The sequence below is a fragment of the Cotesia glomerata genome, linkage group LG4 (assembly GCF_020080835.1).
Source record: "Cotesia glomerata isolate CgM1 linkage group LG4, MPM_Cglom_v2.3, whole genome shotgun sequence".
NCBI lineage: Eukaryota > Metazoa > Arthropoda > Insecta > Hymenoptera > Braconidae > Cotesia > Cotesia glomerata.
Genome location: NC_058161.1, coordinates 26,831,412 through 26,846,245, shown reverse-complemented (window position 1 = coordinate 26,846,245; position 14,834 = coordinate 26,831,412). Strand labels below are relative to the sequence as shown.

The 14,834-nt window shown below is 33.3% G+C and overlaps 2 protein-coding genes across 2 annotated transcripts; one reads left to right on the top strand and one right to left on the bottom strand.

Moving 5' to 3' along the window:
* Positions 1-1,577: 1,577 nt before the first annotated feature.
* LOC123262464 (putative gustatory receptor 28b) lies at positions 1,578-7,486 on the bottom strand. The gene is made up of 4 exons (XM_044724690.1): positions 6,379-7,486; positions 6,223-6,294; positions 6,071-6,160; positions 1,578-2,026 (listed from the first exon to the last, which is right to left on the bottom strand). Exons 1-4 carry the CDS (start codon positions 7,381-7,383, stop codon positions 1,949-1,951), a joined length of 1,245 nt encoding a protein of 414 aa, XP_044580625.1. The 5' UTR covers positions 7,384-7,486; the 3' UTR covers positions 1,578-1,948.
* Positions 7,487-11,441: 3,955 nt separating this feature from the next.
* On the top strand, positions 11,442-12,572 carry LOC123262491. The gene is made up of 2 exons (XM_044724733.1): positions 11,442-12,066; positions 12,432-12,572. Exons 1-2 carry the CDS (start codon positions 11,474-11,476, stop codon positions 12,433-12,435), a joined length of 597 nt encoding a protein of 198 aa, XP_044580668.1. The 5' UTR covers positions 11,442-11,473; the 3' UTR covers positions 12,436-12,572.
* Positions 12,573-14,834: the final 2,262 nt, after the last annotated feature.

The window sequence follows — 14,834 nt, the reverse complement described above, 5'->3', positions numbered from 1 at the left end:
TTTTTTTTTTTTTTAAATAATTTTTCTCAAGCAACAAAGAAAAATAATTTTTTTTTTTTAATTTCTTCTAAAATCAATTTCATCTAAATTTATTTATTTATTTTTTTTTTCTTTTAAATTTCAATTTCTTTTAAATTAAAATTCTTCTAAAATTTAATTTCTATTAAATTTAATTTTCATCTAAATTTATTTTCTTCTAAAATTTCAACTTCTTTTAAATTAAAAATCTTCTAAATTTTAATTTCTTTTAGTTTTAATTTCATCTAAATTTAGCATCCAAAATGCACTTCTCAGGATAAAAAATCAAAAACTTACCAGTTTATTTGATTTTCTTCAAATTTTAAAAAGCTTAAGCCTTTTAAAAAAAAAAACCCTTTATGCACAATTCGTTGCACTACACAAAGCCAATCCTTTTTCTAATCCCTTTCGAGATAAGAAAACACGTCCTATGCATGATGGGTCCTTAACCTGAAGGACTTTTATAATAATTTGTGGAAAATAGGAAGGATGGCTATTCTAGTAATAATATAACACTTTGATTATATATACGTCTATACGTAGTTGCAGCTTTATTATGTCTTGTACACAGAACTTCTAGATGTACGTGTGATCGGTACAGAGCTATAGTCAAGAGTGAGTATGTCACAATGTAAGAGACTACTCTAGAGGCCTAGTAATTACTTTAAACGTCTAATAGATGGTGCCTCATGTATGAGCAAAGTAAACTATTTCTGACAAAATGTAATCTCGAAATTTTAAATTAAAAATGAACGCATAGAGACACCTATAAACAGCTTGAAAACAGCAACGATACCACAACAACAACTACTCCACCATCGAGTACAACGGCCAAATGGGAAATTTCCCAGTTCCAATCAGTGTGCCCAGATCGTGCGATTTTTTTACCCCCTCTTAAACGTAATTTACTTGTATGCTAGGCGCGCTCGGCGCTATAGAAGCGGTAAAAAAAGAGCACGATCTGGCCACACTGGTGCCAATAGCAATAATAAAAATAATATATTGTTCTATACTTATTAACGAATTACTTTTTATAAAAAAAAAAAAAAAAAAAAAAAAAAAAACAAGTATTAAATATGTATATGATGAGTAAATCATATATTTAAGTTAAAGACTGTTAACTTGACTAAAATTTAATTTAATTTAATTTAATTATTACCTTAATGTGCGTATTTAACGCTAAATATAAAATTAAAAAATTAATTGTACCTAAGGCGTGTCTACGTGATTTAAACCACATCAAATCGGCTTTTAATTTAAATATTTATTAACATTATAAAATAAGCCTGATTATTATTTAATCACAAATACAATTTTAGTTTTATTGTATTTCATTTTTTTTTCATTGTCATTTTTTTTATATCTTTTATGTAAAAATTACAATTAAGAGCAATTACAAATTATTTTTTCTCATTCATTTTTATTTACTCAAATATTTTTTTCTCTTATTTTATTTATAAATTTAATTATTACCTTAATGTCCGTATTTGACGCTAAATATAAAATTAAAGAAATTAAATAAACTAATTTTCTTGATAAGCGTGAAGATTTATTTATTTTTAATTGATTCCCTAACCTTTATATTCAATAAACTCAAATAATAAGTGAGTTGACACTTTTTTTGTGTAAAATCAACACAATTTTAGTGTTAGATACAGTCGACACTAAATTAATGTTAATTTTGACACAATATTTGTGTTAAAAATTCAACACTATTTTTTGTGTGTCATTAAAATTGTGTCAACGGATTCTAACACTAGGATTGTGTTGATTTTACACAAAATTTTTTACTGTAAACAATAAGTTTCTATTCAAATGTCATCCAACTTAAAGAGAATAATACAAATATTTGTAGTTTAATGTTATCCAGCGAAGAAAATTATAATTTTAAATAACACATTAAAACACATCTAAAAACTATTGTTGAAGTTCAATTATTTCTGGTAGGACGTGAGCTCAAAGCAAATTGCACGCCGATAACAAGATACGTTGCAATAGTTCCTGTTACCTGAAAAATTGAAAAAATTAAGTTATGGTTAAAAAAGAATACTTAAGTTGCATTACCCTATAAAAAAAAAAAAAAAAAAAAAAAAAAAAACAAAAACAATTTTACTCAAAAACGAAAATATTTTTTTGAAAATTTTACTTTTTTTCAGAATACCGAATTTTGATTCAAGAAATTAACTCTTTTAAAAAATGAACTCAAGAATGAACAAAAAATTCTCTATAATTATTAACCCATCAAAAGAAGTCACATATATACGTTTCAGAATACGTCGACGTAATGATTTCGTTTTTTTTCTTTAAATGTTTTAGATATTTAGATATTTAGGTGTAAGAAAATTAGTTCTTGAAAGAAGAATATCAATCCAAATAACCACTTAATATCCAACTGTCATCTATCTGTTGACGTAATTTAGTGTTAATCTAAGGAATAGATTAGTTTCAGACTGACTGCAATAGTAGGAACACAACATTTGCGTTTGATTTGTTTGTAAACTGCATACAGATTGACTGAAGCTAGAGAATTTCCCGTTTTATCAATGAAAAATGGACAAGTCAGGCTAAGTCAGAATGCCAAACATTGATGGCTATTTGAATGCAGATTGATAGCAGATTCTGGCTTTCCAACTTTTGTATTCACTTTACCTGAAATTTGCACCTCACATTAATACACCTCACAATCTATAACAGTAATATTTGAAAATTCTGGGTTTATTGTCAACTTCACTTCCAATTGACACCAATCATTGGATAGTGTTACGTTCTTGCTAAATTTAAAAATATTAAAATTAAAAATTATGAATTTATGACTTTGACAATTCTTGAAATTATTACACTGTAAATAGAGCGAGGTTAAAAATGGACTTATTTTAACACCGCGCGGTGTTAAAATAAAATAACACCGGCGTAACTTTTCCGGTGTTAAAATACCGGTGTTAAATCGGTGTAAAACGGAGTAATACCAGTGTAAAAGAGGAGTAACCATTCTATTTAAAATATCAAGATTATAAAATCTATAAAACATAATAAAATTTAGTTTTTAAATTAAAAAAATTAATAGAAAATATATTAAAGTAGTATTCATTATACTGGCCCACAAAAAAAAAAAAAAAAGTGGTCTGTACTTTTAACCAGACCTATCTTTATGTATTTTGACGCGCTAAATTCGAATCTGAAGTCAGTTTTGCCTGTACACCCTCAAAATTATGAGTAAAATGCAAAAAAAAAACCCAAAAAAGCAAAAAATTGCGAAAAACTGCAGTCACAGCGATGAATAAATTTTTGTGAACCCAGATCAAGTATGATTTTCATGTACGTCAATTCACTGAATCTAAATCTAAACGTTAAGAAGCCCCTTGATCCGTCAAAATTTGAAAAAATTGCAAAAAACCGAAAAAAAGGCAAGAAATCATGAAAAATCGAAATTATCGAGATGAAAAAAATTTTTTGGATTCAGATGGAGTATGATTTTTATGTACTTTGTTCCATTGAATTTGAATCTAAAGTTTTCTTGTCCTATTGACGTTTTAAAATTAAAAAAAAATCTCAAAAAATAAAAAAAATCGAGAAAATTGCAGTTTTAAATATGAGAAAAAATCTATTAATTACGATTGTTAATGACTCAGGTGCATTTTAATGGATGAAATATGATCTTAGAATTGAAATATTCACAAAATTTTAAAACCTATAAAAAATGAAGTATAAGTAGAATGAAGAGAACGATGACTGCAGTTTTTCGCAATTTTTTGCCTTTTTTTGGAGTTTTTTGCATTTTACTCATAATTTTGAGGGTGTGCGGGCAAAACTGATTTCAGATTCGGATTCAGCACGTCAAAATACATAAAGATAGGTAGGTCCGGTCAAAAGTACAGATCACTTTTTTTTTGTGGGCCGGTGTAATTTTTATGATTTTTACTGAAATAATCAAAATTGTGCCTATAAAAGTTAAGAAAAAAATGTATGACATAAAAAAATATAAAAAGTCTATGAGTATCATCCAGAACAAATTTTAATTTCGGTTTGTAGTTATTTAAATTGTTACCTATGTAATACAGACTTTGTTTAAAAATTATACAATTTTACATCTACCATTTCAATAATTAATAGTTTTATGAATTAATAAATATACTGCCCAATAGTAGTAATTTAGTGAATAAAAGTATTCACAGAGTAAAATATTTTCAACATCAAAAAATATTTTAACACCGCTTTCGGTGTTGGAATTTAACACCGCAAATTTTAAGACCTACACCGCTTTGGACTTACCCCGGTTTTTTTACAGTGTGCTGCTTTGTTGGTGATGAATAAAATTCATCAACGAAGTAATAGAAATCGCTTCTGATAAGAGTCACCGGGCTCCAGTCTAAACATCGTCCCGACCAAAAATTCAAGTTTGGCGGTGATTCGTTCCGAATTAGGCATGCCAAGTTCCAAACTCACGCTGAATCACGAAGCCAAAGTCAGCCCACACTGAGAAAAAAGTATTTTGCTACTAAGGATATTTTTTTTGATAATCGGAATACTTGGTATTGTGCTACTAAGAATACGTGGTATTTTGATTATCACAATAAGTATACTGATTTTCACAATACCTAGGTATACTGATTATCAGTATACCAATGTAACAGGCTATTAGATGTTTATAACCTCACTTTACTGGCACAAATCAATTGACTTATAAAGCTACCAAAACAAATTAAAATTAAAATTAAAAGTGTAATAATAAATTTTTTTCAAGCTAATATAATAAATATTAGTTGAATTCTATTTTTACCAGTGCATAAATCAAATAAACAAACTGTTAGTGTTAAAACGTCGATGGCAGTGACAGCGCATATATTATAGTTTACTGCGCAGAGTATAGGTCTTGAACTGACTTATATTCTGATAATCACAATACTTAGTATTTTGATTATCAAAATACCAAGTATTGTGATTATCAAAATACTTTTTTCTCAGTGCACATAACTAAAGTAGCGCAGTTGTGAGTTGCTGCCTAATTTGGCTTCCGACTTAGGTGAAAGTTTAGAAACCCCACCTGCTGGTGACTATCTAAACCTCATTCGGTCCGAATTTGGCTACTTAACTAGGTAGCACTTCGAACGGAAAGATTAGAACCCGACTGGTTCGTGTTTTGCACCAGACTCAGTCATGTGCGGCGCCAGAGTGGTTATTATACACGAGTGAGTCGTGTGCGCACGCGACTCTTTCTGGTGCGCACACGACTCAGTCTGGTGTAAACTAATTTTTCTTCCATTTTTTCTTGCACACGACTGAGTCTGGTGCAGAACACGAACCAGTCGGGATCTAATCTTTCCGTGCGGAAACCAAATTCGCAAGAGAAGCTGTCCAAGGCGTCCAGTCTACGGCGTTCAAAGGAGGCAGTCTAAGGTTCACGAGACTTAAAAAAAGACAACCCGAGGAGTCTATAGTCAACAGGGGTGACAAGGTCATGTACGCTACTAGTCAATTCTTACAGCGCCACTCCCGTTGAAGATTTTGAAACATTTTATTATACTTATTTGATTATATTCAAGCTGCATTGTAATTAATAAACGGCTAAATTAGCCACTATTACTAATACAAAGAAAGGTGGTTGCGGTGTAATAACAATACCCTTCTACTCACTATCCCCGTTCTGAATTCTGGCAATCCGACGAGCTAATAGCACTAGTGATTAAGGCGTAGTAATTTATTAAGATCGAAGAATTACTAACGTTACACCAAGATACATATTCGTAGTCATCTTTTTCTTTCTATCGTTAATTTATTGATAAAAAGCATTTACGCTTTAATAAAAATTGACAAAAAATCTGTTTCACTTCTCAAACAGAACACTTAACCTCAGACTGGTAGCCTTTTTTAGTTTCTCGCTCGCACTCTAGCGAGTCTCTACAGGTTGAGTAGTTGTTACGTGGCGTCACGCCATATGGGTGACCCGTCTAGGGTTAATATGATATACGTATATTTTTTATCTTGAATGTACATAAAACGTCTATATCTATTAACACCTGAAAATATATTTTATCGACGGAGAAGTTTTACTTACTATTGACAGAAGAGTACGATCAAGTGGTATAATGTTGCAAGCAGTTACTTCAATCTTCAAGTGACGAAGGTCACTTGCGAATTTTAATAGCTGTAATCAGAGAATTTTTAATTTTATTTTCATAATTAACGAAATAACAATAAGTTTCTTACATTTTTCTCAACTTTCTCATCGATTTCAGGTAGATCCGTCTGATGGTTAATGGTCAATGCCAATCTTTTATTCTAAAACAAGTAATGAAACTCAAATTAAAAAATTTATGGAAAAAAATTTATTCTAACTTTAACAAAAGCCGAAATTTAAATTACCTGTTTTGCTATTGTGGTTACACTGCAAGTCAGCGTCGTAAATAAAAAAATCGCAAATATTATACGTATTGTCAATAGATACCATGAGATGATAAAAAATTGACTTTTTACAATTGACAAAATCAAAATGTAAACCGTGAATAAAGCCCTAACAGAAAACGAAAAAATGGCAATTAAAATTGGAATTCCGTAAAAGTCGGTAATCATTTCACACATTTCACACAGTTCGATGTACGCCTTCTTGGTTATATCAATCGCAAGAATAAGTGCGCGTGATTGGACTACCTGCGTCTCTGACGGCACATAATTAATATCAGACTTTAAATTGTGATTTCCCAGCTTTGAAAACGCTGAATTGATGCTGCTGAATCTTCTATTCATTTTATTTAGCTGAATTGCGTATTGGATCATCACCCCGCTGCTTATAATACTGGGTATGCTTTCGAACAAGACACTTATTACTGAACTAGTGAATAGATCCGAAGTAATTAGACCAAAATTCATAAGCACATTGATGGCATAGATTACGTCATTGGTGTAATCACTTTCTAGCGTATAATCCTTGCACTGATTCAATAGAAAGTCCACAATTTTTAGATTATTAATCGCTTTCATCATGGACTTTTGCTGAATGAAATAAATCAACGGTATGAAGCTAGCATTTATCAGTGTCACGAACAATAATTGATAAATTGTCATTGCAAGCAATGAGTTACTGAATCGTTGGTTCATTGCGTTAACAATCATTTTATAGATACCAAACGAAGCGATACCCAAAAAAAGAATAATGTTGTACACTATTCCAATAAATGAAGAAGAATAAGTTATATTTCTGTTGGGAATTTGTTCACGATCTGAGAAAATACTGGAAACTTTTAGTGTCCACGGCGCTAAACCAATTATTTTTGAAGAGACATGCTGAATTATTTTGTAACTTCCAAGCAACGATTTTCGGTTTTTATTATACATTTTTTTGTTTAAATTGTTGGAGCTTACGTGTTTCATTACCAGAATTATTTATAAGCTACCTCAAACAACTGGTTCGCTGACGTGACTATGTTCCACTGCAACAATTATGACAATCACGAGAACGTGTCACGATTGCTACCTATATTCAAAGCTCTAGTTTATGGCGTAATATTGTAGTTTTTTATGCGCAATACTTTATTGATCTATTTTGCACTTGCTAATTAAGTTCAAGGTCAAATAAAAGAAGATATATATATATATATATATACTAGCGGTTTCCCGCCCGCTTCGCTGGGCGAATTGAAAAGGAAATAAATTAAATTTTATGTTTTATTTTTATTTATTTTTTTTCATATTTTCTATAACTCAAATTTCTTTTCTATATCTCATGTGTTTAGAAAATGCAATGCTTTTAATCTGTTATATTTTCGCAATCCCGTAATGAGAACAATTCATCGATTATATGATCAGCAAAAATAAAATGTATGTAAAATTCTTAGTCCGATGACTGAATAGCTATATGTAATGTTACATTTTGGAAACGTTACAATGACTTTTTTGCCGCTGCCATAGAGACGATTGTTTTAAGAAAATATCACTATTAAGTAAGAAAAATATTTAAATCCGTTGACCTTGGAGGCCATCCCGGTGTCTGTTTCTCTTGAGATTCTATCAAATTTTATATTTGTAGGAACTGTATTTGAAGAATATGAATTTTTTGATAATTATCATTCCCGCACTCCTATGTGGGGGAGGAACTTCGTAAGATCCTATTCGAGATGATTTTTACATTATAAATAAAAGATTCCAACAAAACTTCGAGTCAATAAAAACTATCGATTGGAAATGAGAAATTTTCATTGTTAACGCCCCTACAATCCCTTTTGGGGTTAGAATTCGAGAAAATCCATTTTCAGCTGAACTTGACACTGTACACGAAGATTCTTACCAAATTTAGAATCTGCAGCAGTTATAGTTTGGAAAAAAAAATTTTAGATTTTAATACCCACCCCCGCAATCCCTATCGGAAGTAGAATTTTTTGGAATCCGTTTTGAGATGATCTCCTCATGACAAATGAAAGATTCCGACCTAATTTCGAGTTTGTAAAAGTTACAGTTTGAAAATGGAAATTTGAAATTCTAACACCCAGCCCCGCAATCCCTGTCGGAAGTAGAATTTATTGAAATCCGTTTTGAGATGGTCTCTACATGACAAATAAAAGATTCTTACCAAATTTACAGCTTTTAGAAGCTATATTTTGGAAATTAAGATTTTTTTTTGTTAACATCCACCCTCGCAATCCTTATTGGGGGTGATTCGTCGTTAAATCCGCTCTTAGATTATTTCTACATAATAGAAGACCTCTACTAAATTTGGAGTTTATAGGAGCTATAGCTTGGAAATTAAAAATTTTAATTGTTAACACCCACACCCGCGAACTCCTGTGAGGTATCTTAAAATTCGTTCGTATATTATTTCTACATCTCTTAGCGAAAATTCTTACACAATTGGAGTCTGTAGGAGCTATAGATTGAAAATTAAAAATTTTCATTGTTAATACCCACCACCGCAACCCCCTGTGGGTTGAGATATTCTAAAATTCGTTTATAAATTATTTTTACATCACTTACAGAAAATTCCTACAAAATTTGGAGTCTGTAGGAGCTATAGTTTGGAAACTTTTAATTTTCATTGTTAACGCTCACCCCCGCAATCTATATTGGGAGTAGATTTTCATAAAATCCGCTCGTAGATCATTTCTACATCACATATAGGAGATTCCTACTAAATTTGGAGTCGATAGGAGCTATAGTTTAAAAATGGGAATTTTCCATTGTCAGTGCCCCCGCAACCCCCCTTGTAGGTGGAATTTCGTAAAATCCGTTCTTAGCTGACCTCTACTGGGCGAAAGTAATATTTCAAAATTTCAAATCTCTACGCCTTATGGTTCCAGAGATATCGTGATGAGTCAATATATAGGTGGAAATCTCTTATATATATATATAGACATATATATATCTAATATATAAAATTCTCGTGTCACAATGTTCGTTCCCATACTCCTCCGAAACGGCTTGACCGATTCTCATGAAATTTTTTATGCATATTCAGTAAGCCTGAGAATCGGCTACTATCTATTTTTCTAACCTCTAAGTGAAAAAGGGTGTTCACCCCAAAATTTTTTTTTTGTATTTTTTTGATAAAATTTTTTTTTTTTTTTTTTTTTATTATGTGGCATCAAAAAATATATACAACTCTAAATTTGCACTTTTTTATCACCAACCCTTGCTTTTTAATAGTCATTTTCATAATTTTACCATTTTCTATCCCGCTCGATAACATCAATTATTATCACTTGGTAAGTTATCCCCTCCATGTGTCTACCGGTGTCACTTCTCACCCTGTAAACAGCACGGAGTAGGGATGTTACCTCTACAGTTTTCGGCTATTATTAGTGTTTATGCTCAAGCGTAGTAGTTAAACATTTTTACTATCTCAGTGTAACTCTCATATCAAATATATTCTCGAGTAACTTTATTATTTATTTATTAATAACTAATATTATTGAATATAATTAATTATTAATAACTAATAAAATTATTAATTTTGAGTGTAAATCGCACAATCAGTTAGTTAAGGGGTTACATGGGTTTCGTGGGTTCAAAAAATCGATTTTTTTTTTTGGCTCATTGATTTCTACAACATCTCAAGAATATTGTCCTAAATTTTCAAGTCGATCCGAATAATAGTTTTGGAGATACAACCTTAGGAAGGTGTGCGCTCCAAGTCAGGTATAGAAGGGTCAGCGCGCCTCAGGTATAGTGAGCAGCTGCTCGTCTATTGTTTGTCTGTCATTGTTGTATATTACTTTCACTTCCTAAGGAAAACTAGTTTGAAATATTTTATTTGGTGATTACTTCTTGAAGCACGAGGTTCATTTGAGGTTATCTCAAGTTTCTATCATATAATTTATTAAAAACGTGGTATTATTTGTGGTTATCTAGTGTCATTTATGAAGTTGATAAACAATGCATAAAATTTCAAGAAAACAGTTAACCGTTGGAGCTCGTAGAAAAGATAGACCGAGAAAAAGGAGACAGTCCTTTAATCCTAAAGATCCGGAAACTGATGATAGTTCCTTCACGAGCACCTCAGCAAAAAAATTAAAAGGTGATGATAAAGAGCACGTGCCAGAAGAGGATACACTCCAATATTCAATCATAGATTTTGCCTTGGTTTTCTCAACTCTCTCATCGTTTGTGCGGTGTTCTAACATTATTGACGATGAAGATAAAGATCAATTGTGTAATGGTAAAGTACAATTTAAGCAATGTTCGAAATTTGGTCTGGGATATAAAATCGTAGTAGAATGTGAACGATGTGATCCAAAATATATTTTATCTTGTCAAAAATCGGAAGAATGTATGAACTAAATCGCCGGTTCATTTTTGTTATGAGAATATTGGGCTTAGGGCTCGCCGGATGCAAGAAATTCTGCGGTTTGATGGACATAAGCAGTTCATTTTAAACCAGTCTACATACGATTTTTATATTGATAAAATACATGAGTGTATTGAGACAGTTACTCAGACTCTATTCTCATCTGCTGCTGAAGAAGAAAAACAATTTACAAATATTGAAAACGATTTACAAGATACGACAGATGTGAGTGTTTCCGGTGACGGTACCTGGAAGAAACGTGGTTTCTCATCACTATATGGTGTGAGTTCACTAATCGGATATTATTCGGGAAAAGTGTTGGATGTGTTGGTGAAATCTTCTTATTGTAAGTTATGTGAAAGCTGGAAAAAAAAATTAGATACTGCAGAATATGAAGAATGGAAAGAAGAACACATTGAAACAAATCAATGCACCGCCAATCACACTGGAGCATCAGGAAACATGGAAGTCTCATCGATTATTGAAATGTTTAAACGCTCGATTGTCAAATATGGACTGAGGTTCGTAAATTATATAGGAGATGGGGACTCAAAAACCTACTCTGGTCTTCTCAAAGCCCAGCCTTACGGTGACGATTTTGTTATCACTAAAAAAGAATGCGTTGGACACGTGCAAAAAAGAATGGGTTTGGCGATAAGGAGAAACTGTGAATCAGTAGAAAAAATGAAAGAGGCTATATGGGCTACCTATTATCACTATAGCTCTACAGATACAAAACCTCAGCACGATAACTGCCCAAAAGGTCCAGACTCTTGGTGCGCTTGGCAACGAGCATCAGCTACAAATACTCTTTCATCATTTAAACATGAGTATACTCCATTACCAGATGAAGTTTTGATTGCTATGAAACCAATATATGATGATCTCAGTAAGGATGAGCTTCTTGAACGGTGTGTTGGTGGTTTCACACAAAATAACAACGAGAGCTTCAACCAGTTGATCTGGAAAATTACTCCAAAAATACTTCCTGCTGGTTCAAAGATTGTTAATATTGCGGCATTGGTCGCTGCTTGTATCTTCAATGAAGGAACATCAGCTTTATTATTGATTATGCACGGTATGGATTTAAAATTAGGCCGAAACTCCCACGAATATGCCCGAATTTCGGATGAAAACCGTGTATGCGCAGCCGAAAAAAAATCTGCGAGCGAGACTCGCGAAGCCAGAATCCGTCATCGACAGGAGCAAAAGGATGCCCTGGACATTGCAACTGCTGCAGGATCTTTACTTTATGGCCCAGGAATCGACGATTCACTGTAAGTTACAAAAAACATTTTTTTTTCCACTTTTATTGTTACTCAAAACTTTAAACGCGTTTTTCTCGGAACCGTGTTTTCAATGTCGGTTGTCAAATGTTCTCGAAAACTACTCAACCGATCTTGATGAAATTTCACACAGGTGTTCGAGATACAATTTACTCGTGCTTGGACGAAGGATTTTTTTTTTTTTCAATTACAACTATTTAAAAAAAAACAAAATGTCAAGCAAATTTGACCGAAATTTTCATTTTTTTGGAAAGATGTCTGCCAAAATTCCAATTTTTACTTTTTTTTTCTTTCCTTCGTTCAAGCACGAGTTTATGGACTTAACTAAAAAACTTATTTTTGTTTTTTCGTTTTAGATGATTTTGTCAGGAGTTATGCTGACAACGCAGACGCACCTTTTTTCCGAGGGGTCACCGGAAATGACGTCACAATGGAGGAGTTTTAATTTTTTTTTTTTTGAAAATTTTAGAAATTATTCTTTAAATATGTATCTATAAGACAGAAAAAATTTGAATTAAATAAATAATTTTTACATAGAAAAAAATATTGAAAATAGGCCTTTTACCCGACGAAACCCATGTAACCCCTTAAGGTTTAAGGTTCAGGGGTGGCGACCGAGAAGCATGTTCCGTGTTGGTAAAATGACCTGAGGTAAAAATAAGTGGTAGCATGGTCTGTAAAGGCAAAGTGTGAGCTCAGTTTCCTAACTTGGCAATATTGACTGTCATGTCTTGGACTAAAAAAATACAATTGACAAGTAGGCGGCTCAAACACTATGCTATTGGCTTGAATGGAATGTATCCTACGCTAGTAATACATTGATGGAGTTGTTTTCAGTTCCAGAGTTTTTATTTCTAGATTCCTTGCTTTGGTCCATCGAATGATTAACTCTTGACTATAAATAAAAAAGAAAATTTTCTCAACCTAAAAGTACCGGGATACTTTCTTCTCAGATTTAACACAAAAAGAAAAACAAACTAAAAATTGATGTTACTAAAAAATGAGGTTCTGTATTGCCATTTTTTCTGTTTACCTGGTAGGGTTTAACTAACAGCTAGTGATTATAGGATTCAATATTCTCTACATAAAGTATTGATTGATTTTCCTGCCTAGTCAAGTCCAAAAAAAGTCACAAAATAATTTCGGTCAATGACTTGTAATTTACTAAAAAATGAGGTTCGGCACTACTGATTTTTTTGCTGACTGATTAAGGCTTATCTTCTAGCTGGAAATTATAAAAAATAAAGTTCTCTATAAAAAATATTTTAATTTTTAACCCCAGATAGCCAAAAAAAAGTTAGACAATGATTTCGTTCAAAAAGTTGAGTTTCACCAAGTTTAAAGTTCTGTACTGCCATTTTTTCTGCAGACCAGGTACGGCTTGACTTATAGCCGGTAATTGTGTGACCCTTAGGTGTCAGTTTAGTGTCTTTCGGGTATCGGTGAAATGTTGCTTAACCCAAGTGTCGCTTAAGTGTTGCATATGTATCGCCCCAATGTCACTCTAGTGCTGCATCGGTATTACTCAGGTGTAGCATGTCGCCCATATATTTCGCGAGTGTTATATAAGAATTGCTCAGGCATTGCGTAAGTATCGCTTTAGTATCAGACAGATACTGCTCAGCTGTCACATAAGTGTCGCTCCGGTGTCGCGTATGTGTCGCGTATGTGTCGCACGAATATTACTTTAGTGCTGCATTGAGATCGCTCAAGTGCCGCGTGTCGCTCGGGTGTCGCAACGGTATTGTTCGAGTGACGCGATAGTATCGCTCAAGTGTCACGTATTCGTCGCCCCAATGTCGCCCTAGTACTGCATCGGTATTGCTTAAGTATACCGTATCGCTCTTGTGTCGCTCAAATATCGCGCGAATGTTGCATAGGTATTACTCAGGCATCACGTTAGTGTCGCTTGAATGTCGCCCAAATATCGCTTCAGTGTCGGACATGTATGGCTCAAGTTTCGCGTGAGTGTCACTGAGGTACCACTGAAATGTCGCTTTAGTATCGCATTGGTATAGTTCAAGTGTCGCATAAGTGTTGCTCCGGTGTCGCGTATGTGCCGCCGAAATGTCGCTTTAGTACCACATCGGTATTGCTCAAATGTACCATGTCACTCATGTGTCGCTATAATATCTTGCGGGTGTTACACAGATATTGCTCAGATCTTACGTAAGTGTTCCTCAAGTGTCGCTTGAATGTCGCTCAAATATCGCTTAGGTCGGATAGGTATATTATTTACTGCTGCATTGGTATCGCTCAAGTACCGCGTGTTGTTTATGTCGCTCAAATATCGCTTGAGAGTCGGATAGACATTGCTCAGGTGTCGCTCGAATGTCACTCGAGTGTCACATAGAAATTAAGTGTCGCACATCACTTAAGTGTGTCGCTTAGATGTCGCGTATGTGTCTCGTAAACTTTGCTTCAGTCTCGTCAGGAGTTGTATATGTTTCGGTTACTTGCAGCTTAGGTATTGTCCTTATATCGCTCCAGTGTCGCATAGATATTCATCGAGCGTTACGTACTGCTCAAGTGTCAGACAGATGTCGCGTATGTATTGCTTCAATGTCACATTGATATTGCTCAAGTGTCGTTTAAATATCACTTGAGTATAACATAGGTATTGCTCAGGTGTCGCGTGAGTGTCTGAGGTATCACCGCAATGTCGTTCCAGTCCCGAACAGGTATCACTCAAGTGTCGCTCAGGTGTCGCGTATGCTTCGCCCAAATGTTGCTTTAGTACTGCTTCGGTATTGCTCAGA